The sequence below is a fragment of the Pteropus medius genome, unplaced genomic scaffold (assembly GCF_902729225.1).
Source record: "Pteropus medius unplaced genomic scaffold, Ma_sr-lr_union100, whole genome shotgun sequence".
Classification (NCBI taxonomy): Eukaryota; Metazoa; Chordata; class Mammalia; order Chiroptera; family Pteropodidae; genus Pteropus; species Pteropus medius.
In genome coordinates this window covers 30,880,143-30,904,638 of record NW_024349802.1, presented here as the reverse complement: position 1 = coordinate 30,904,638, position 24,496 = coordinate 30,880,143, and the positions used below count along the sequence as shown (strand labels likewise).

General features: G+C 34.8%; 1 protein-coding gene across 2 annotated transcripts in view; it reads right to left on the bottom strand.

Moving 5' to 3' along the window:
* Positions 1 to 1,988: 1,988 nt before the first annotated feature.
* The window catches only part of LOC120581669 (DNA-binding protein SATB1), a 276,906-nt gene continuing 254,398 nt past the window's right edge, over positions 1,989 to 24,496 (bottom strand). Inside the window, exons 7-10 of one of the 2 annotated variants that reach the window (XM_039836785.1) lie at positions 23,199 to 23,653; positions 15,762 to 15,974; positions 7,729 to 7,884; positions 1,989 to 3,456 (exon numbers count right to left, since the gene is read on the bottom strand). In XM_039836785.1, coding sequence (XP_039692719.1) covers positions 3,424 to 3,456; positions 7,729 to 7,884; positions 15,762 to 15,974; positions 23,199 to 23,653 — 857 coding nt within the window. In that variant the 3' untranslated portion in view covers positions 1,989 to 3,423. The remainder of the gene's footprint in view (positions 3,457 to 7,728; positions 7,885 to 15,761; positions 15,975 to 23,198; positions 23,654 to 24,496) is intronic. The other variant, XM_039836784.1, reaches the window with a different exon arrangement.

The following is a 24,496-nucleotide window of genomic DNA, read 5'->3' as shown; positions in this document are numbered from 1 at the left end:
AAAAAAAACAAGAGAAGGAATGCCACTTAAAATTCACCTGCTAAACAAAAGATTTCTCTCTTATGTAACACATAACAGAGATTAAGTATTTATTCACATTTGGATCTCAAAATGGGTTTAGTGTAGGCCAAAGTTGGGGCAAACATTCTTCCAGTTGAACAGAACACAGAGCCCTCGTCAAGAAAAAGGCCATTTGTTTGAAAATACTCTATTGAGCATGCTCTACCTTGCCACTGGAATATGCCAAGCGCTGTCACAGATGGCAGGCTCTGACAGTTCCCATCCGTAGCATCGATACTCGACAGTTCAGCACAAGATCAGTGACATTCTGTCTCATTAGAACCACGCTAATTATCACAGCTAGTTTCAGGGGAAACCATGTGTTGCAATGGTCAATTTGAAGGAGTCTGTGCATCAACAAACTGGTAATAAGGATCAGACACCTTATTATATGACAGCATGCTGCCTATGATCTGATTTACAGAATCAGAGGCACTGAGGCGGCCGAGGAGGCTGGCAGTTTATGAAACAGTGAGTTTAAACCCAATTCCTCAAGCATACTGGTTGAAAAGGGAATTATTTAAAAAAAAAAAAATACACAGACAACTGGAATTGTTGAATCAAGAAATCAAAGGAGAATAGATTCTCTATTAACATATAACGCAAGTAGATTAAGACTTAGAAAAAAGACAACTTCATTAATTTAACAATTGTATGGAACTCCACAAGCAGTTTGAAGCTTACACTTTTATAAGGTATTTAATGATAAATTATGAAATGGCTATATTTCTAACATATATACTGATCTCTAACATATATACTAATCTCTAACATATATACTGAACATATTGTTAAATGGGTGGTCTATGATTTAGCTGTGTCATTTTGTCATGTAAAAGAACTGCGTGTGAAAAACGTAACCATACTTAAGAAATGAGTCATCTCAAAGGTTACTTTTAAGATACTAAAGGTATCCTTTCAGCAGAGCAGAAGAAAAATCTACATTAGATTTGTATTACCAACGTCAGTTCTTCTATCCCTCTCTTAGCACCTTTCGTCGATGTGAAATTTTAATGGTGCAGTTTCTTCCAGAGCTATTTTTCTATTGTCATTTTGCATAAATGCATTTTCATAGCTCATTCATTTCACAGGGCCTGTATTTTCATTTCTCAATGAGGGAAAAAGAAGATAAAGCTAAAATAAAACCTAACTTTACTATCAAAACCATAAAAGACAACTGTTGAGACTTCTCAGAAAACACTTTGTCTTTTAACTTGGTACTTTGTTAAAGGATTATATCGGTGTCACAGTTATGCACTAAGTTTAATTGAATGACATTCAGTTTGAAGATTAATTCCTACTAAGAGTTAAACTCCATTGGTTCGGTCTCTTCCTCACTTCCATTTGGCAGATACCTGATCCTATCCTAAAGCACTTAACACTTCAACTGTCAAAGCTGATCATAGAGGAGCTTCTAAAAAGGGAACTTCCATAAAATATTCCTAGTCCCAACTTTTCAACTTACACTAATGTGGCCTCAGAGTAAAGTAGAGTCTACAAATACATAATTGGTATACTCGTGCTTTCGTATATACACACGGACCTGCTTTAGGGTGGACCACTATGTGGTGACTGTCCTTGGACTTCCTCACATCATGATCTTCTTTAAAAAGCTGGCCCAATATTCATAGACTGATTCGTTTCAAATCTCGTCTAAAATTGTTTTATGACATTTTCTGAAGGTGGAGAAACTGGGCTTAATGAGTTATGACTGTATTTGTAACAGTTAACTTATAAAGTGAGTCAATTAAGAAAATGTATTTATATGATTCTAGTTAATTTTTAATTTAGGAGAAAAGACTGAAACTTTTAAATGATTTTAAAGTGGCAATAAGATAACCAAAAATCTTCTGTTTAACTTGTTTAAATAGGTAACATCAAGTGTCTGGGGGGAAAAAACACTCATTTACACACTCCTTTTTAGCCAAAAATACAATGAACAAGTGCTCTGTCTGATAATTTTAGACTTCCTCAATCAAAGTCTGGATTTACTAAAACATATGATTGTTTTTATAATGTAGAAATGTGGAAAGATCCACAAATTTAATTAGCTCTTAAAACAGCATTTAACATACAATTATGTACCTTTACACCGTTAGAGTATGTCGATATTCATGTATTTCAAGCCATTAATTTCCATAGTCCCGTATAACAATCAATGAGAGATATAAAGATAGGTCTACATTTATAAGAACTAAATCCAATATGGATTCCCAATATTCATACAGAGGAGATTTTTAGAGATTGGCTACCAGCACAGAACACCTTAAATAGGAAACTCATAGAACTTCACATGCTTTTTTACTCAAGAATAGAGCACAGAGGCCCCCCAAAATGTGTCAAACTACACACGAGCAGATTGCTGAGATGGCTGCACTCTGGGTTGTCTTACTTTTCTCCTGAATCTCCCCAAAAATACTCCTATTGCCCCTTCCTCCTCCAAGGAAGCCAATCCAGGGAAACCTAAGCTGCATTCCCCAGGGTCTCCTCTACCCAGAAAAAATAAATAAAATAAAATAAAGCGCTAGATGGAGAAATGTGTAAAGAGGAAGTTCTCTCTTGACCGTGGCTGAAGAAAACACTATTTGACCAAGGGAAGGCGCTATGAAGACACAATGTAAGTGTCTTCCCACAGACTGCCAGAAAGGGGTGTGGCACCAGAAATAACAGAAACTGTGACTATCTCATCTGCAGGGGCCTCCTGTGTGTCTTAGAGGAGGCTACGCAGGTGAAATCATGCTACAGCAATGTCTGTCACATGAAGATTCCAAAAGAATGAATCAGCACAGCGCTTCAAACTGTAGTTTCCTTGAAGTGTAATATAATTCTCACGAAATAAAAGATGCCTTCACGCCTATGCTAGAATATAGCATGCAGTCACGTTTCCTTGAATTTTTCCTGGATTTTATCACTATAGATTCCTATTCCCATCAATGAAAATGATATTTTTAGCCCCATTTCTAGCCTATTTTATGATATATCAAGTCTTACTTCTATTTAAGAATTCCAACCACCATCTAAAAATTTCCAATCCAAAAGTTAAAAAAATTATTATTTTTTTCACCCATGAACCCAAGGAACACTCAAGCTTTCTTCTTTTTTCTTTGCCCTCCCTTCTCTCTCATGCTAAAGGCCTTCAGTCTCAATGCTAAAAGTGTCTGGAAAAGAGATGGAAGAAAACACAAGTCTTTATTTTGTCTCTCCTACTGGTTGTCCTATCTTCACAGAGGCAGAAATTCTTTTTTTTTAGTGTTAAAAATCATACCTATCACCCAGCCGAAGTCGTAGCAGCCGCCAGAGAGTCCTCCAACTCTCCAGGACTGGTGGGTAGATTGCAAAAGATTACACGGAAAGCATGTTCAGTCAAATGGAATTTTCATCATCTACTTGCTTTACCTGAAAGAAATACCCTGTTCAATAAAGCACTAGAGAGAAATCATTTTCTAAACACAAGTGGCGATGCAGTGCTGCTCTGCAAAAGCCCTTCACTCTTACTGCATTCCTGTATCTGCAAGCTCCACCTCTGCAAACACGAAAATCAATGTAATAATTCGATGTACAAGGCAAGGCCTACGGTGCCGTTAATGTCCCCTTGCTGGACATACACCTTAAGTCTCAGAGCTCTCAGGAGGTTTGCTGGGAAATAAAATTAGATTCCAACATCTGCCACCATTAAGGAAAAAATTCCATTTCCATCTCCCATATGAAAACACTATAACCAATGAACAGTAACTGAACCTTGATACCGTAATGGTTATTACCCAAATCAACTATTTTTTTTAAACAGTAAAATTAGCAAATTCTGCTCTCATAATTATTTGAATGTTATCAGACTAAATGTTTGATAAAATTCCAATATGATTCACTTGAAAAAACTGCTGCTTATTTGAATACCCAGAATATAAAGTGTATTCATTTGTAGCTATTCACATTATGTTTAAAGCATATCATCTTTTTAAAGTTTGCATTAGCCTGCTTTCCTATCCAAGCACAAAAAGTAGCCTATCTTCAGTGTGTACCTGCATATTTTATTCAGACATTTCTATTAGAGTTAAAAACAATCTCATTTCTATTATTCATCGAAGGGAAGCGATAATATAATACATGCGAAATGGCAGAATCTACAGAGTTGGTTTCTTTTACAGAAAATACTTTGTGCATTAGTAACTGCATAGCACAACTATGATGTGTCTGGTTCCATAACATTCTGAGACTGCAGTAACTTTAAAATAATTAAGCTGCCTGTCGTTCAAGGTATCAACCTAACGCTTTACCTTTTAAAATGAAAAGTACTTTAGATACATGACGATATAATTTAAAAGTCTCTGTGTGGAGGGCTGAGCCTCTTGCTGGGCACATTATAAGACATTAGCCATTTGTGTATAGTACTGTATGATTTAAAAGCTCTTCTGCATATGTTACAGCACATGACCTCTTTCCATGTTAAAAAAATCTTGGGCTTGGAAAGGTTAAATAATTTCACAATCTTATAATACCAGTGACACAGCCTGGACTCTAGCCTTTTCTGAGTCCTCTGCCACGTCTCCCCCCCTGCCTACTCCCCAGTGGGCATGAAAAAGCATGGACTCCAAGAGTCTTGCTTTGTTGGTAAGGACCCATATCCCATGAATATGTCAATAAAGAAAGGAAAGCCACCGCCGTCTCCACTATCAATTAGTACAATATCTCTAATTCCTCTTTCCTGGAACAGGAAATATCTCTAATTCCTCTTTCCTCTTAACTTCAGCACCGATGCTACCTGAAACCCTAAGGAGACACTAAAATAGGACAGATGCAGAGAAGTGGGGGGTTGGCTCTCCTATTTATTACTCAAGTGACCCTCCAGTGTACAACATGGAAAATGACGTTAGCTCAGAGGGTTACTCTGAGGGTTAAATGTAGATAATACATAACACTTGATGGGGTCTAGCACAAAAAAGGTGATGAATGTTAAGTCAACCTGGAGAATCAGAGTGAGACAAAGATGCAGATGGAGCTGGACGGGCTGAAACAGAAGTAACTCTGGTACTTTCGTCTTTATACATGCTCCATTTTCCGGGACATGTGCCTCATTCTGACACGCTTTGGCATATATCTTTAAGGCGCAGATAACTCTTTTAGAAGTTAGGAATTTTGATCATGATAAAGGTCAGTCTTAAGATTTTTTGTTATTTTTGTGTTTGCTAGTTTTTCTGTTTCCTTTACAAAAATCATGGCAAGAGATCAGGACTTAAATAGGTGACCCTCCCTTGATGTCAGATTTCCTCTTTTAATATTACATACAGGTTTTGGACTGTCTTATTTTGAAGTAATCATAAATCTTTCTTCCTATTTTCATAAATAGGGTAGTGCTAACATCTAACCTGAACTAAGAGAAAAATATGAAAATGCTCTGCTAGGGAGTTAACAGTAAATTAGTAGTAAGGAATAACTATCTGAGGGACTAAGGTTAACAGTTTGCTTGACCCCATCGCCAACAACTGGCCCATGGATTCTCTCTCAAACAGTAATGAGATTAGATAACAGCGTTGGGGTTTCCAGGAAACACCATCATGGCAGACACATAGAAGATGCCAAGTGACACTGGTGAAAGAGACTCATGAGGAGCTTTGTAGTACAGGGATAAAAGAATAAGGATATTTAAAACTTCCCAGAATATCAGTCACGTGACATTAGCAACCAATTGCTGATGCTGTCAAATAGGTCCAAAAAAAATCAGTAACTCAACCCAGGTGGAGAAAATTTGGGATATCATTTAAAAACAAGAAAGAATGAAGGCTACTAACCATAAGGAGCTGTGCTATAGTCAGAAAAAATTGGATGGGTTGGGGGACTAGATTAAATGACGGACGACAAGCAACTAAATGACAGTTATCAAAAAGTTTTAATATTTATTTTTGTTTGTTTAAGGTTGACCCTTATTACAATAATACATGTCTCATTTCTCTGTTTATCTGTTTTGGAGATTTGGGGAAAGTGTTTGGCCTAAGAATATAGTCTGTTATTCCTGATAATTTAATTGGATAGGTCAGAAAAGAAGTAAGATCAGAAAGAAAGGCAAGATAATATGTGTTTAAATATGAGATCTTCATCATAATTAGACTAAATAGCCTAAACAAGGCTGTGCAGGATAGGTGGGTGAGGGGTAAAGTGAGAACGGGACATTTCTCCTTAATGCATAGTCTTGGCATGTAAATGAAGACATCTGAAGAAGCACACAGGTTTGAAGCGGCTCTAACATTCTATCATAATTAGAAACATTTCAAGAGCCCTGTAATTTCCAATCAAAATTACAGTAATTTCCGATATACAAGCCATGATTCATGACAGAATTTTACATTCCATGAGAGATTACGGTGGCCTGATGTATGACACGCTGAGTACAGCACTAACATAAACAATTCAGTTTAATGTTTAAACAGCACTTGATGTTTAGAATCTCACAATAAAAGAAACGTATTATTGTAGAAATTATCACTTTGACAGTGATTGAAGGGTAGGCAGGCATGTGGCCTATAAAGCTATAATTTTTACAGTCCACAGCTTGAGTTTAATCATTTTTATATAACATTTCCAAGATATCTCTTAAGTATTTCAACCAGCCTATAACTTAAACAAGAACAACCTTTTCTAAAGCAAAACTCTCAGCAAGTACCACTATTTATGTTGACAGAATAAAGTTTTAGGAAAAGCTAAAAAAAGTATATCATAAATACTCTCAGGATTGTATATTTTCACCAGAAGTTGACAGCAATCAGGCTGTTTTATAAAGGAGAGTTCATTAATGATAATAAGAATATATTTGTTTAAAATTTCAAGTTGCGAAAATCTCACCTGAGCCTGACTGTGTCTAAATTCTCACCTTGATAGTGTTATCGAATTTTTTTGCAAAGGGGAAGAAGGTTTAGTATTCTTCTCATTCTTTAAGAAGTAGTCTTGGCTTTGAACAAGTGTTTATAGAAAATTTTAAGTTTGTTCATATAGATGACTCAGCTTTCAATGAACATAAATTATCAATGTATGACAATTATACTGACAAAAAACTGCATTTTCTATTTTTTGTTATGTTTTTATCTTGTTTTGTAGAGATTTGTAACTTTTCCAATTCAATTCTACTCCTTTATAATTCATCAGATATGGACAATTTTTCTAATTGTTATTCGATTTGTATCATATACATCTATAGAAAAAATAAAATCATTAATATGAAAAGATATATATGTGTCTGTTTTAATAACTGCACCTAAGAGTTGTAGGTGCCTGAGTCAGAACAGAAGAAACTATAATGTTTGTAGTATTGTAGGGTGGAAATCGAGGTCATCTTAAGTAATAACGAAACAATAATAATTCAAGTTATTTGTTCCACCTACAATAGACCAGATTGAAAACTTCCTATATATTAAAATACCCTTCTTCTGAAAACAACTATAAACTGACTCAGGGATTTACTGAGAAATACTTGGTCTGAGACTGGCTGTTGGAGGAAACGAAACCAAGTGTCTATTACCTGAATCTGAACATTTTGTTTCATCATAGAGCTCTGTAAATAATCCTGGAGACTGTGACCTCTTGGTGATGTAAATTCACATTGAAAATAGACACCCCTTTGAATGAAATTTTCACAGGCTTTGCAGATAAACATTCTCAATACCTAATAGAGGCTCTTACCTGGCTTTTGGTTGCTGCAACCTTTGCAAATAGTGCTTGGGACACTTTAGCGCGCTTCATTTCCTGCTGAATCTCATCATAAATGGAAGCATTAATGTTCATGGTATTGTTCTCTGGTTTCCCATTCCTCTCAGTGGCAATAGTAGCTGTTTTCACCTACAAAACATTTTGAACATGACTGTCATTTTTCATTGGTCAAATTGTTTTGAAGCTTCTCGGGCTCAGCATCCAAACTGGACATTGCTGCTCCTTTTACGATCAAGGTGATCAACAGTGCAGTCATTCAACATTAGTTATTACCCCGAGATCAGATTGCTTAAGTTAAGGAAGTCACTTTGTCACAGGTGATTGCTTCTGTAATATGACAGCAACTGCCAGCTGACAACCAGGAATTATAAAGCCATAAAGTAAGTTTTCTGGAAAACGCAATAGTTTCAAAGACTTGAAAACCCTAAACTAATTGTTTCCCAATTAGCTTCCACTGCAATCCTAACAAAGGAAATTCACAATTAAAATCATAATGCACAGTGCTGTATCTTTACTGGGTGCTTGGTGCCTAACAGACAATTGCATCACTGATAGCTATTATATACTATGGCCTTTTTAATTTTAGATTCTTTTTTATGCCTTTTTCTCTTATGTTTCATTTTTAAAATCTTCCATAACAAAGCCATTTGCAGAGCTGCATATTTAAATCTTCTATCCATCCATGAAACAGGTAGAGTTCCTTGCTTAATTATCATAAAGGCAAGTTGCGTTTTACACGTGCATGTCCAAGCTGTTCTGTATAATTATTTCAATCTTTTTCTGGCACCCCTGTATATAACTATTTCTTTTTGATTTGTGGAATCAAACTATAAGAAAATGTTTCACAATATTTAATAGAATGCTGCTGCAAGTTACCCAAAATATAAAATCAGGGACTTTAAAAATATATTCAAAATGTATAATCTTGAGTGAAAAATTAGTATTGATGCCTTTGGTAATAATGATAAGCAGCTATCAGCAGAAAAGTGCTATGAAATTTTAGGGGGAAAATTAAATCACATCCTCAAAATTTATTAATACTATTATTAATCTTTAAAACTCCAAATTTAATTTTTATTATGCAGTTATATTAACCAGCCTGGTAAATTTACTTACGAACTATGTAGCTGCTTTTTTTTTTTACTGAGAAACTGATGAAAATGTAAATGAAAAGTTACCACAAATGCAGGACCATGTTTTTCCCAGCAAAGTGTGAAACATTAAGGATCTAATTTCTTAGGGTTCTTTACAGAACCCAAATTTTTGTTCTCTAGAAACTTACCATCTTGGACCATTTCTCACAAATATTATAAATACTAAAGAATAGAATACATTTTAGAATAAATGAATGATTTTTTGGCACTAAATGGCATCCTAAATCATATTGAAAGACTTCCAGGTTTATTTCGCCCTGTCCTAAAATACTTGGCATCAAAAGTGGGACAGAGGCTACCTTAGGCTATTCAATTCTTTGCACTTAGCAAATTCGAGACCATTTAGAACATGCCTCCTAATCCTTCAAACTTCTAGCCAGTTGGCAAAATAACTCACTTCCGGCTTGTCTTGAAGATGCAGCCAGGGTCTTCCTCCCTGACACCCTAAACACTGAAAGGACAATGCTATCAAATGGTGGGACCACATGCCTGAAGCGAGAACACAGAAGGTGAGGTCGAATGAGGCTCATTTTCCTATGAATAGAGACAGGAGTGGCAAGAGACTAGGCTGGATTTCCAGGGTTCCCCTTCTGGCTCTGTGACTCCAGTGAGCAAGGGCACTCACAGAGGTACACATTAACGACTAGAGGCCATTAAGAACCTACACAGGGCTTTGAAGCAATAATCTGCTAAACAGCCCTCTAGGAACCAGAAGAGTTAACGCATTACCATAAATTGCCTACAAAGTTGCTTTGGTGAGATTCGCAACTTTGCTCTGGGGTGGTCTTGCTTTGAGGCAGAAGGATAGATTTGATCACCCCATGGGGTCCCTTTTAATACCTATTTTTCTCACTGCTTAAATGAAAGAGAAAAGAAAAGCCATTTCAATCGCTTTGAAAACTGAATGTTATGGAAATGGAGGCATGAAGTCCAGTACATTGGAAAGAAATAGTTCCTTGGTAGCAATCTGCTTAGCCATAGTTAAGAGAGCAGGCTTTGCAAACTTAGTGTTTCATGTTTTTAAAATAATTTGCATTCTTTTGTAAAAATTACGTTTAAGAATTTATCTTCCGGGTGGGCTATAATCATTTGTTGCAACCCTGTGATTTTGTTTCTAAAAATTTCTTTGGTTTAAATTTTTGTTTCAAATGCAACTATAACTTGAACCAAAAAGCAAGAATTTTAAATTACGGGGGGGAAAAAAATCAAGTAATAGTTTCCTAGTAGCCAACACAATCAAAAGTGGAAAAGAAGTACACATGAAATATTAAAAAAAAATTTCTAAAGAAAGTGAGAGCTACAACTTTTAAAAACAAAGTAAGAAACTGTATCGCTCTTTTAAAAAAGATTTAGAAAAGCTCTTATTTATCATCTCGTTGGCTCAGATACACATCTTATCATAGATAAGCTATTAGAATTCTGGAATCGCATTTTTTCCTAAACACAAGCCATTGCTTAAGGGGGAACTGACTTGGACAGTTTTTCAAAAGTATGAAAGCTGAATTTTTCCCCAGGTAAAAATGGAAACAAAAATCTTTTATACCTCAATCTACTAAGTACTATTTTAGCTTAGTACAAAAAAAAAATCTTCTTTAATCCTGGTTTAGCTTTTAATATTATATCACACATTAAAATTCATAAAGTAGTTCATTCCAGGCAAAACAAACTACTCTTCAGCTTTTCTCCGCAAATAGCACAGGAGGAAAAATGAATGCAGTTGCTTTCCGAATAGCTTTTATCAAGGTGGGGTGTACTACTCCATCATTACCACGGCGCCGGGGAAGTAGTTAAGAATTGGAGCTTCTGCTATCAACCTTCCCACGTGGGATAAGGTGCAGTGCCGGGGGCTGCTTTTTAGTTCGCTACCATCGTGAAGTAGGACACAAATTTTCCATGAAAATTCTACTTTGTTTCTTCATGTACTGCTGTATGCATCAAATCGTATTACAAAATGAACTATACATACTACAAACGTCCTATTCACCTATTCACTGCGGGCATACTACACTAAATAAACTCTTCTATGGTCTTGATTGTGAATATGCTGCTCCGTGAGGCAGGAGCAATTACCTGCAAGCACATAGCACACACGTGTGAGCATGGACACACACAAAGTTTGATGTAGTTTTAATGATAATTATGAGAATAATAAACATTAACATTTATTAGTTGCTTATTACGTGCTGTGTGTCATGCTAACACACATTAACTCTAAGCTGCACAACAGCCTGAGTAGGCACCATTACCTCCCCATTAAAAAATTGATAAAATGCTCTTAAAACGAAGAAGTTAAAAAAGTTGTCCATGGGCAAGGAAAGATGAGATCTAAACCTAAGTCTGTCTGATGTTAGTGCTTATCTTAGAAACCACTGCAACAATACTGGGTCATGATGTTACAGGGGACTTATTTGAAAAAATTCTTATTTTTTAAAGACATGCTGGACCCGCTTGTTGGTGGCCCTTTGCTAAGCCTAGCTCGTTAATGTCTAATTTTTAGTAGTGAATGGCTTTATCATTAATTTTACAAAGCCAATCTGAATTTATATTTCAAGGTATGTAAACGATACATGTTTTCTTAGTAATAATGTTATGTAAGAAATGTGCTATTTTAAGGCATTTTATTGGTGCTGGAACATAGTCCACATTCTCAAATTTTTATATATTAACGGTGTTTAGTATTATGGTTCTATCTTTTTACACTTTTCTTTCTTCTGTAGAAATAATATTATTTTCGAAATCTGGACTTTTAAAAGTCCTCTAGCTTTTAAAAAATGACTATTAATGGGACACACTTTACAAGCACATAAGAAAGATCTTAAAATAATGCTGGTCAAGGGATTCATAACAAATAAAACATTAATCACATATTAAGTTGCTGCCCATAACTGGACCCATGTTTCATTATATTATAGAAGGATTTAGTGTAAAGTGACAAAGGAGTATAGCTACCAAATTAATAATATATTGCTTATATGAACTTCATACATTTTCTAAAGCATCGTAATAAAATATCACATCTTTAGAATAAAAGAATTACATAAGGAGATGTAAAAAAATAAAGGAAAAAAAGAATTATATAACTAATACAAAGTTGTAACTTGATAATTATATGCTTTCAAACAGTCCTTGTGAAAACAGAAATTGCTAATGTAACTCCAAAAGTCACGCATATTAAAACACACAAATAAAACCAGAATGAGCGCACATCTAAATAGAAGTCCTCAACTTAAAATTGATCTGTTCTGTAAAACAGAGAATTCCCAGAAAAATAAACATTAATTATTACTAATAAAATTTCTCTAATAAGCTCATCTGGAAAATTTGCTAAGAAAAGTGAGAAAAGAAACCTTTAAGATCAGGGAGCTTTGGAGGGACCGGATGCTTTTATACAACGAAAGACTGGAAGGGGCTACTTCCTCCACAATTTCAGAAATGCTCATGGATCACTCGTCAAATAGTCATTGTATTCTGTCAGGAAAATATTCTCATGTGTCTTCCTCTCCTAATCTAACAATAAAACTTTTCATCCTCAATGACAAACAAAAGGTCCCCAAGTTTCATTTTCCCTTTTCTAAAACGTCCATTTGTGTTTTAAGGAGGTGGCCTGAGGTGGGGGAAGATTAACAGACTTATCGGGATTGGAAAACTCTGGCTAAACCTCAGACTTGGTTTTCTCATCTTCTCTCCCACAAAAAGGTTGGTCTGAGGATTCAATGAATTAATGTACATGAAGGTGCTGAGAAAACTGTGAACCATTATCAAGTGCACGGTGTTCTTCTTTCTTAAATTAGAGAATGTACAATTGTGAAAATACGCTGTCAGTAAACAGGTCTGGCCCAGAGCCTACTGCCCCGGTGAGAAGCAGCCCACAGCATGGCTGCCCCTACTGAAACACAAGACACAGGTCTGCACAAGAAGCCTCTCACCCAGGCAGGGCCAGCCAAGAGCTCTGGCGATTTCTAAGGCTAGTGTGGGTTTTTCCAGGGGAGGTATTTCTAAGAATAAAACCTGGGCCCTGACTAAAACCAGGGGAGTCCTTTCTTGAAGATGATTTACAATGTGAGTCTCTCAACAGTTTAGGTCCCCGGTCTGGTATGAACCAAGGACGTCCGATTCATCTTTCGCATGACCTAAACTCTACAGAAGGGCTGGAAAAGAACCCAACCTCTCAGGATTAAGGGTGGGCGGGGTCTTCTGTGAGTTGAGAGGGATGGACCTCTGCCTGAAACATGCAATTCTTCAGAAAGAAATCAGGTTTCGGGTCTAACTGAAGCCCGAGACTTGTCTCAATATATGTTTCGAATCTCTTGGGGGAAAATGAAATGCACAGTGATTTCGCATAGACTCTTATCTGGCGAAACAGAAAATTAAAAAAAGACAAAATTTTGCAGCCTGTTTCTGTGTCCGTGGTTTCATCCTTTTTTCCCCTTCTATTTTCATCATTTGTAAAAGCGTATTAAAACCTTAGGTGTGGCGTATGGGTTCCAGTTTAAGCATTAGATTTCAATTGCTTCAAAACAGTACTAATTCAACTGCTCTTTAACACATTTTCTCAAATCTAAAAGACTCGTTTGACATTGATAATGCTTTTAATCCATTAAAATATTCTCAAAATTTAATTCATTGAATTACTGTTAAAGAATAAAAGGTGAACAAACTGGTTGTGAGCTCTATTATAATAACATTAAATAATGCAAAAGGATTCTCAGTGAGGCAAATAAGATACTGTAAAGATTTATATTATAGCAGTGAAATAAAATTATACACATATATCAGATAATCATTTCAGAATTTGGTTAGATGTCCAATAATACTGCATTAATAGAAAAAATATTTTCTTTGAAAGAATTTTACACACTTTATATGTTCATCATTGGTTGACTCTCCTAGCTAAGGGCTTGCCTCAACCTTTCTTGAGAACAGATACAGTTAAGAGTGGATCAACCAGTTAATCAATAATTCAAACCAAAACGAATTATATTTTCTATCCCAACTTATCAGCAGTTATAGTATTTAGACATGAGTGTGTGTATGTGTGTGTGTGTGTGTATACACACACATATATATAGGAAAGCTACTCAAGAGTATCTTAATAGGATATAAAAAGAAATATCACTTAAGAATTAATGTAACTTTGGTAAAGAAAAAAACCTTAATGAATAAGGATAACAGAATAACATTTGGAAAAGGAAAGCATTAAAATCCTAGAAAAATTAGAAACAAAGGCTGTATTAAGAATCACTAGGTCAAATATTTGAATATTTTTTTCTTAGAAAAAGAGATGCTGAATGCTAAAGTTCTTATTGGTCTTAAGTAAGCCATTCTTTTGTTAGTTTTGCAGATTAAATGATAAGTAAGATAACTCTCTGACCAGAGCCCTTTCGGTGATAACAGAGGAAAGTTAAGTAATGATGGTATGTATATTAACTGTAAATACCAGCAGTTGTATTAACCAAGTCTAAAGTACAATATTTTTTATTTAGTTACTCTTACCAAAGTTATATATCTATATAAAGAGTTCCTCATTCTTTTAAGAAATATTTTAAAGAAAGCTTTACAGGTCAAATTCAATAACTGTGTGTGTGTATATAGGCAAGTGAATATGTATGTATGTATACAAATGCCATTCTTTTCTGCTAGAAAAACATGTGTTTCTTATTCACAATTACAGCAATGACTTCCTTATAGTCTGCTCCTATGGACATCAAGACTTAGTTGATTTTCATTAAATAAAATGGAGAAAATGGATTTATATAACATTTGTAAAATATAACCATTTCAGAACATAATTAAGATCCTCGACAAGTGGCTGAATATTTTGTCTATTCCCTATTTATCAAGCATCTGTACCAGTTTCATTTTTAGTGTTGAATAAGCTTTTTCTATATTTCTATACTTGGAAATACATTATTATTTTTTACTAATAAAAAGAAATTAACGTCGAGATACAATTTCATTATGACAGTATGTTACATACTTTAAATTTATATTCTGTATTCAATTTTTATCCAGTTGTAGCTAACCTTATTTTAAAGAGTTGTACATACCACAAATTAAAAGTGTAAGAAATATATTTGCTTATGGATTATGAGTCTAATCCACTATCAAACGTTTATCTAATGGTTTATACTGAAAATTAACTTCTTGAATTATCATAATAGTTATAAGGTTAACTTTTAAACTTAATTTTTTAAAAAAATACCAATACAGACGCATCTTTGTCCCTCGGCCCATCGAGTCTGGCCTTGTGTGTTACCTAGAAGGTGACACTGGTCCTTCCCCAAAAGTGTAAAAATTTGGAAAACAGAAAATGTGCCCATTTCTGGAAATATAGATGGAATTCCTTATCAGCCCCATTTAAAGCTGCCTTCAAGGATTATATTAAACTTAATTATGAAAGATTACAAACGAGATGATGTGTAATTGGTACCAGCTGCATTTCGTATTGGAAAGAATAAATACAAATGGAATTATCTATTTATTTTTACTTATTTACTATTCAAATGGTGGTTCTAAAACATAGGAATAAAACTGACTTTCTAACTTTTTTCCCCATTGAGTTTAAAATAACCTACTTAGTAGTAGCACAGACAAATATCCCATTTAAATACTACTTTTCACCCCCAAAGAACCCCACAGATGAAGCAACACAAAGCAATTTTCTTTCCTCTAATTAGTAGCTTATTGTTTTTATATCATAATTAGTGATTTGGGACCAAATTCTCTTCCAGCAACTAAATTTTTATTTTTTTAAAAAAAATCTACATCCATCTTTCTAATTTCTTGTTGAAATTCTTCACCAGACAGTTTTTAAAAAGCAGAAGGAGAGCAAGGAGGAAAGGCAGACTTCACCTGGGGAGGGCGGCTGGGCGGTGTGCTTATCAGGGGGGCAGGACCCATAGCCGAGGCAGCATTCAAGCTCCTTTCCCTTTCATCCTGGTAAATTCGATCTCTTTCAGCTTCCGGTAACTGCAAGAAATTTTGCATAGCCCGAAGGTTTACCAGCAAAGACTGGGAGGCAGTCTTGGGGTCCTCTTCCTTTCGGAGAATTTCTGAAAGCAAGCCCTGCAGAGAATGAAAAGCACAGAATGAGTGAGCTTGCTCTTGTTCCCGGCCCAGCCAGCGATGATCTTCCCTTTTCTTCTCCACTCAGTTTAGAAAATGAACAGTCAGAAGCATTAATTCTACATAGGAATATATTAGTTACAATTGAAGTGGTAGAGAAGAGAGCCTCAATTGTATTCTTAATTTTATTAAGCATCTGCTTTACATATAACATAAACTGAAACTGCCTAATTGGTCTCCTTCCTTTGAGTAGCTTAACTTGCCATGAAATCTTTCACAGGGAGACGATGGAGGGAAGTTAAGAATAAATGAAATGCTCATAATACAACAGCATTGAACTGTATAGTTCTCAAGCTGCCTAGACAAAGGCAGTGGAATGCCAACAGCCCAACATGTAAAGATACAAAGCTATTTCTAGAGAAATAAAACTTTCAAAGAAAATACTAGAAAATAAACTGAAACATATTAAATGTAATGAAAGTATCATCTAAGATTTATGCTGTTTTCACAGGTGATAATTTAAGTTATTCCTTACTTTTCAAATTATTAGAGTCAATGACAAATGATTCTATTTACCATTTAAGGAAACTATATGCTGACTACTCCAGTGATTCTAAATACTATCTTGCTATGCTATACCTCCAAGTAACAAGTTGAAATTTTGAACTTCAGAAACCATAAATCAAATTAAAAATATATAACCCCTTTCTCACATTGCAAAAATCCATCATAGCATGCCAAGGAAAAGACTATCATCAAATTCTATGATTATCAAATTTCTCAAGGAATAAAAATATTAGTGATAGAAGAAATTTACGAACAATTAGTAAACTCCTTCAAAGTGCCTTTCTTACCAAATAATAAACCTTTAAAAAGGTTTTTTGAAAGAATGCTTTCAAAAAATGGGTGGTTGTCCCCAATTTTGTTTAAGGGATTATATGAAATAGGATTAGAAAATTTTTCTATTTGATAGGGGCTGAGGAGTCCTATCCTCTTCAGTCTTGCACATGAAATAATGCCTGGAATATAAAGGCACATTTGCTTTCTAAATGTAGCCAGAATATAGCCAGAATCAGTTTATCACAATATAGTTAAGAATAAAATGTTGTCAAGATCTCTACACAATATTTGCAAAGTTTACTTTTCAATAACCCTACAGAAAAGGTGAAAGGCATATTTGGGGAAGGGGCAGTAAAGTATCATGTGAAAGCAATCAAGCCCCAAGATTATAACATTTGGGTTTTTTCATGGTTTCCTAGAAGTACAAACCTAGTTTTGTTCCAAATTCATCAGAGATAAAGTATCATATTGCCCAAATATAACAGTTAGGTGCAAATAGCATAAAAGCACTCTCTACTTTGAAAACGACTTATAGGTTATTAAAAAAAGGACCTGCAATAGGCTCAGGGGGCTTAGGAGTAAATTTTATTCTCTCACTTGATCAATGCAACTGAAGCCTGGAAATAAGACCCAAACTTTCAGTTTCATGATAAGAAATGTGACTGAAGAATGAAGGGTATGTGTCCTTTCATTCTTAATACTGACAAGCAATGTTGCAACTGTGTTTATACAAGAGCAAAACATCCAGTCAATTTAACTAAAATTCAGTCAAACAGGCAGTCAATCATTTAGCTATTTAATTTGCACAAGGCCAAGTAATCAGATTGACTGTGTTTCTGATGTGTCATATTGGAACCAAAAAATACAGATCTCAAAAAAAATGTCTGCAAATAGGTGTAAAAAAAATCATCTTTGCTCTCCACTGTTCCCTACCAAATGTTACGTGTTAAAGCAAGTGCTTGGCAAAGTAATATATATTAACTATACAGAAACAGAGAGAGAGAGAGAGAGAGAGAAACATACAGTAAAATAGAATGTTATAAATTCCTTAAGTATAATAATCTAATACTCATTTTGTCATCCCAGTATGGTACCTACAGGTGTTTGATAAATATTTACTAAGTAGATTAATTATTCAGACCACAAAAGGAAAAAATTACAAATGGGTGATAGAAACTTAAGAATAAGATATGCTACCCATGGGTAAATTCTAATGGTAATTATTAATTTACTCAAGGTGAGCTTTCAATGAAAAGCTATGTGGCACTTGGTAAGACGTTTACCTATACTAAGTATTTAGTAACTTAAAAAATACATTAGGTCAAAAGAGAGCCTATAAATATTTAGGATGTTATTATATTTGGGAGATCTGAAATTAGACATTTATAAATTTCAAATAACAAAATATTTCATCTCTTTCTATTAAAAATGTTTCCAGAGACAGCAGAGAACTATAGTGAGAAAAGCAAACACATAAAAATATATATAATAATATTCTCTATCAAGTCTTGCTAACATGAGACTGAGCAGAAGATAGCAGGTCACTTGGGAGAGACTTTAGAAACTTCTCCATCCATATTCTGATGTTGGCATGACTTCCTATTTTAGCATATAAAGTGTTTTAGGGGCAATCATTTTATTTCTACTTAATTATCTGATTGGAACAAGTACAGTTTTTCTGCTTGTACTATGCGGACGGTCTAACGTGGTATTTCAAACCTTGAACAGTCAAAGAGCTCTAAGCAACTAGTGTAGACATCTCGGATGTTTTAGAAACCTTTGGGTTTGATTTTTTTTTTTTTTTTTTTGGCCCAGGCTTTCAATGAGGGGAGTGCCCCCTGGTGGAAACGCTTGAAAATATTGTTAGAAAATGTTTTGATTAGAATGTGTTAATTACAAAAGAAAAAAAATCATGTCACTTGAGAATAATTCTGGATGCAAAATGACTGCTATTAGAATCCAGATATGGGAATGAATGTTTTGGTCCTGTTCAGGTTGTTGTTACTTGAACAGCTGCATTTATGGATTCAAGATGTATGTGGCCCGTTTCCCATTTTCCATAGTCGAAAATACAGTTCAGGCTTGCCAAGTTAGGTCAAGGTCATTTATAGTAATCCAAAGAAGATAGTAAGAGGGATTTCCTACCAATAATTCTTCATGCTAAAAAATAATATGTCAAGGTCATCATGTACCTTATTTACTATCTCAGAGAATATACTAAAACACCAGGACTAAAATATATCAATTTTGTGTACCATAGGTACTCAAATTTGTTGAACAAAATTAAACAAAATCATTAGCCATTCTTGTTTCTGAAAAGAATCTGAGAATTTGTTATGTAGTAAGTTACCAGCTCCTCATGAATATTAATTTTATTGGAAATGAGAACCCGCTTTTCATTGGGACTTCACATCTTCAAATAATTTGATATGTGCTCTATATATGGAAACAAAATGATTCTGCACTGTCATCACATGGTGGTTAAGTGAGAATTCTAATTTCTTCCATTAAAAAGTGAACTTACTGATGAATTCTTAAACCTTTTTTATGTTCCAAAAAGAATTTACAAGTTATTACAAGTAAAATTCATTAGTAATTGTAAAAGAAAGAAAAAATCTTTCAATAAATATTATCAGTACTTCCAAATGCTAATTACGAATTCTTTAAAACAGCAGATAAGCAAAAGAGACTGCCAATCTGAACAAAAAGCCTGTCTGGCCTCCCATTTGTCTCCTCTTTGAACATAATCACTGATTCAAATAGATTTTATCAGTTTCATGGAACTTCAAAGCCCTCAAAAGAAAAATATGATTTGATAAAACCTCCCTCCTAAAAAGAAAATATGTGAAATATTCTTCGAGGCTACCTGCCTCTGTTGTTGGTGAATTTTTAATCACAAGTCCAGGTGAAAGACTATTTTCAAACTCTACCTACTATGCTGGACTCATGCCAAGTAAGTTATAAGCAGACACATTTATCTCTGTCATTTGGGAGGCTAAGCGAGAGCTGTCACATTGGGGTAATAGCACCTTTTTACCTTTTATTTAATAGTGATATGGATAGTGGACTTTTCTTAAATTACACTGTGAAGAATTATAGAAACACAGTAGCAATTTCTGTTATACTTAAGCAGGAAAATTTCTCTCTACCACGTAATTTACAGAACTCAAATTCAATAAAACATTACATGATGGTCCATTACTGTTATCAGTTTTGAATAATCCATCTTCATTCTTTATTTTACTGGAAAATAAAGTGTGCCAAAGACAAGAGGTGGGGGGGGGAGGGGGGACACAGAATGCAATCAGAGTTAAACTCTGGGTTTTAGTTTTTAAAAGGCATTAAAGAATGTATTTTCTCCTATCACAACCTTTAATAGTAATAATACAGAGAAGTGAGTTAAAAACTATAGAAAAGTATAAATCTAGAAGTTTCAGCAATTATTTTTAGCCATAGGTTTCCATTAAAAAGACATCAACTAGGCATAACTGAATGAATGGCATATGCTAAAAGCTGGTGTCTTAGGTAGCAATTAAAGAACATATGCACATCAATTCAAATGGGGAAAAAGTCTTTAAAACAAGTAATTATATAAATTTCACCATAAATTTTCAGAAAAGGTAGACTTTTTAAAAAAAATAGTCATGTGTGAAAGTCTTAAGAGAGGAGTATGATTTAATTTAGGAGACCCGATTATAATAAGAAAATTCCCCTATTAAGAATTAAAATATGAAATCCAGGATTTTAAAGTTATATAAAGATGTCAATGACTGAATTTTCTCAAGTCATAACAGCATTATCTATTATACTGGTGTTTTAACATAGTGCTTATAGGGCACCAATCTTTTTTCTGATCATGTAACTTTGTATTGGTAATGTACATATTCTACATTAATTTTTAAACTTGGAGTTGGAATTGCACATTGTAATAAGTGCACACAATGTATGATGTGTGATTTAACTCTGCAGAGCTCCTTTCTATACATATGCATCAGCATGTATATTTTCGTACTCCACACTCACACCATACACTCACTCTGCACCTGCTTTTACTGAAATGCATACAGTTTGAAATAAACACACTACATGCATTCATATGAATGTATAATCATTAAAATAAATGCAGCTGTGTTCACATGCATGCATGTGTGTGGTTTTTAAGAATGACCACCAAAAATACAAGTATGCTTGTGTTCAAAAGCTAGTTCCCCAAAAGTGAACACATCAATGTACATAGAAAATTACTCTTAGTTAAATCAAACAGCTTCAAATATGGCCCAACCAATTACCAATATAAGGATTTAAAACCAAACCTCTCTATCATCCAGGACTCAAATAATATTTTGGTAATGACTTTTTCTAAATTGGCTATCATTAATAAACAGAGATTGATATCAAGCTGTACCAGGTTTTTATTCTCCTCTACCCTCAGCAAAACAGCCACTATTTTTGAAATTAACCCAGAGATGACAGCCTTTTCAAAGAGATTAATATGGCATAAAAGAGAATTCTTCCAGTAACGAATCCTATATGTACCTATAGAATTTGTCAATGTGAGAACCAAAGGCAGAACAAATGGTCAACTCTTTAGAGTAATGGCTATGACATCATAACCTAAGAGAAGAGAAACTACATCACCCTGACCTCCCTCCCCTGGACTCCTGTCATTCTTCACCACGTAACACACACTTTCCTTCATGCTTTAAGAAATAATTTACTCAATTTTTTAAATGCTTATCAGTAAATCTGTATGTCATTTGTGTCTATGTCAATATTGTCTTTGTGAGCTTTTAATTACATACAACAAGCATTTTATTGAACTTTTTATATAAAGACCTATTTTTCACCTAGGACTAAGAACTACTAGCAGTTACTCCCATTTACAAAAATGAATACTGCCAGAAACAGGAGTATCTAGAAGGTTGACTTTTGACTGATTCATTCATTCATTTTATTTTCTTTAATAATTATCTCCAGCTGAATTTGGTGTCATATTAAATATACCAGCTAATAATAAACATTTTTTTTTAAGTTGTAAAAATATAGAACTAGGTAAAAACCATACAATTTTAACCTGACATAACATTTGCAACTTGTCTTTTAAAAACAGACAAATGATGTACAAAAAAAAAAAAGATAAAGAAACTGAAAATAAATACTGAGTTAAAAGCTTTGCCAGGCCTCCTAACTTTCAATCCAGTTAAGGCAAACCAAAAATAAGTCACAGCTAGGATCCTCCTAGGTATAGAAACTCTGCCAACAGGAATTAATACTAGATTATTTTTGTATCAGAATTTTATTCTTATAATCATGTAATAAACAAACATGTAATAACATATATGAGAGAAAAGTATGAATCAGGGCCCCCAAAGAATTGAAGAGAGGACAGTGGTAATAGAAGAAAGTCGAAAAGACATAATGTCCTCATTCTAATCAAGGTTACATGTTCTTAGGGGGTTTTCTGGTGTGTGTTTGTGTGCCTGGGCCAAAAATAAATGCCACATGTATCATACCAGTTTCCAAAAAAAGAAATGAAAAAATCCTCTCATTCAGTTTAATAGAATGAATTTGTTTAGGACTTTTCAAATATCTTTATATTAGGGCTCTCACATATAATAACACCCTTTTTCTCTGTCTGTCTAAACCTCTTCCATGATGATTACATCTTCATAGGAATTTGCGCAGGAGGACAAAGGTGAGGACACAAGAGGCATATGCAGATCTCAGAGAGAAGTCTGCAGACGAGGCCTGCAGACAAAACCTACCCCAGGGCCTCATAATGAGGTTGGGAAAAACACTTAACAATAATGTGAAGAGGGGAGAGGACAAAGCTAAGAAACATTTTATGCTAATAAGTCATTTTTTTTTTTTTCTAAATGGCTACTCAGGATTAAACGGCAGAAATCGCTATTGAGTCCCCAATTTTTTTTTAAGTTGTAGAGGAACTTCAATGGGGCACAGTTATATACTCATGTTTGAGATGGGTAGTAACATGGGAAAGACAGTAGGCTAGAAGCCTGGAGTCCCACCAATGGCCTTGACCAAGTCATGAAAATTCTCAACCTGCCACCACTAACAGTCCATGATTCCATTATGTAAAAGTACAGGTAAAGCCAGTTTGAAACATTTTTGATATTTAATGTATTCTTTCAAGACTCCCGAATCAGGATCAATCTGTACATAGCTTATGGTAGAGGAGTTTTAGGATTGGAAAAGGAATGATAAAATTTAGGCACCACCAGGGACAGACAATATGATCACGTGAAGAGAAAGGGTAAAATGTTAGTACAAAGTAAAAGAATAAACGTTAGTATAGATGGGACTAAAGAGAGTAAAAGAGAGCAAAAGAGAGAGAAGAACCTGAACAAATAAAACAAAACTGACCTGAGTTCTGTTAAAAGCCACACGTGCAAATACTGCCTGGGATATTCCTGCTCGTTTCAGTTCATCACGTACCCACTGGTAGATTTCGGAAGACACCTCTGTGTTGGTTGAAACCTGTTGCTCCAAAGGCTTATTCATAGATCTACTAACAGGGGGTGGGTGGTTCAAGTATTGTTGATTTAAGGACTGCTGGGCTAAAAGTCTGTTCACTGCATACTGCTGGTTCAGCAGCTGAGCCATCACCAGCTGCTGGTTGACCAATTGAGGACTGATGGGCGTTGACACAAGCCCAGGGTGCAGATTCGGAAGAGGGGTCCGGACAGAGGGCTGGCTGCCATGAGAGAGCTGTGCGGGGGACGGAGGCTGCTCGGCTGTGTTCCCTGGGACCGGCTGCTGGCCAAAGTTGACATGGTTGGCACCCTGCTGGGATAGTTCAGAAAGACTATCCATTTCAACTAAAATGGACAAGAGGTAAAATCACGTTAGGCTAACAATGATGGGTATTGATAGGATTTCTGATCATTTCCTAAACAGAGACAACAGGCACAAGGCATACCAAAGGTCCAATTAAACTAAGAATATTTCAAGATAAAACTTAACTGACTGTGTTTTTACTTTCCCTTGCACAATTCCACAAACTTTAAAAGTGGGACAGTACCTCTGATCTAATTCCATGTGGTTTAGATTTAAGGCATGAAATCAATTATTTTCAAATTCTATATAATTAGAGTTTTGGGGTCAAACTATTATTCATTCTCATTATCCTATGAAGGATTATAAGCAATGTTTACTTTATGATAGCTTCTAAAAGAGTATCATTTGCTTAATGGCAACAAGAAAGAATGAATTGAACCAAGAAAAGACATCATATGCAACTAAAGAAAAAAGAAATATGCAAATATTTTCTCAGGATATATATTAACTGTTATTACTCTAGGCAAAGGGTTTGAAAGGAAAAAGATGATAAATGTTATGTATGTTCAATTTTTACCCAGACATGAATATAAAGAAGCAATCAATATAATAAATAATGAACATGGTCATAATGATAAGTAATAATAACTGAGAGCATATTGAACACTGGGCTGAGTATCTTATATGGCTTGCTTCATTTAATTCTAACCATTATGGGCGGCAGGTATATCTGCAAATATTTCTCAGAATGAAGCAAATGATTTACTGTATTGCAAGCCAGTCTACCCAGTGCTTCTAAGACCCAAATGTTTCTTGAAGGAGCTATGGCTATCGCCAGATGCTAAAGACAGTCTTTCAAGGAAAGGGCGGAGAGTTGTTCTGGT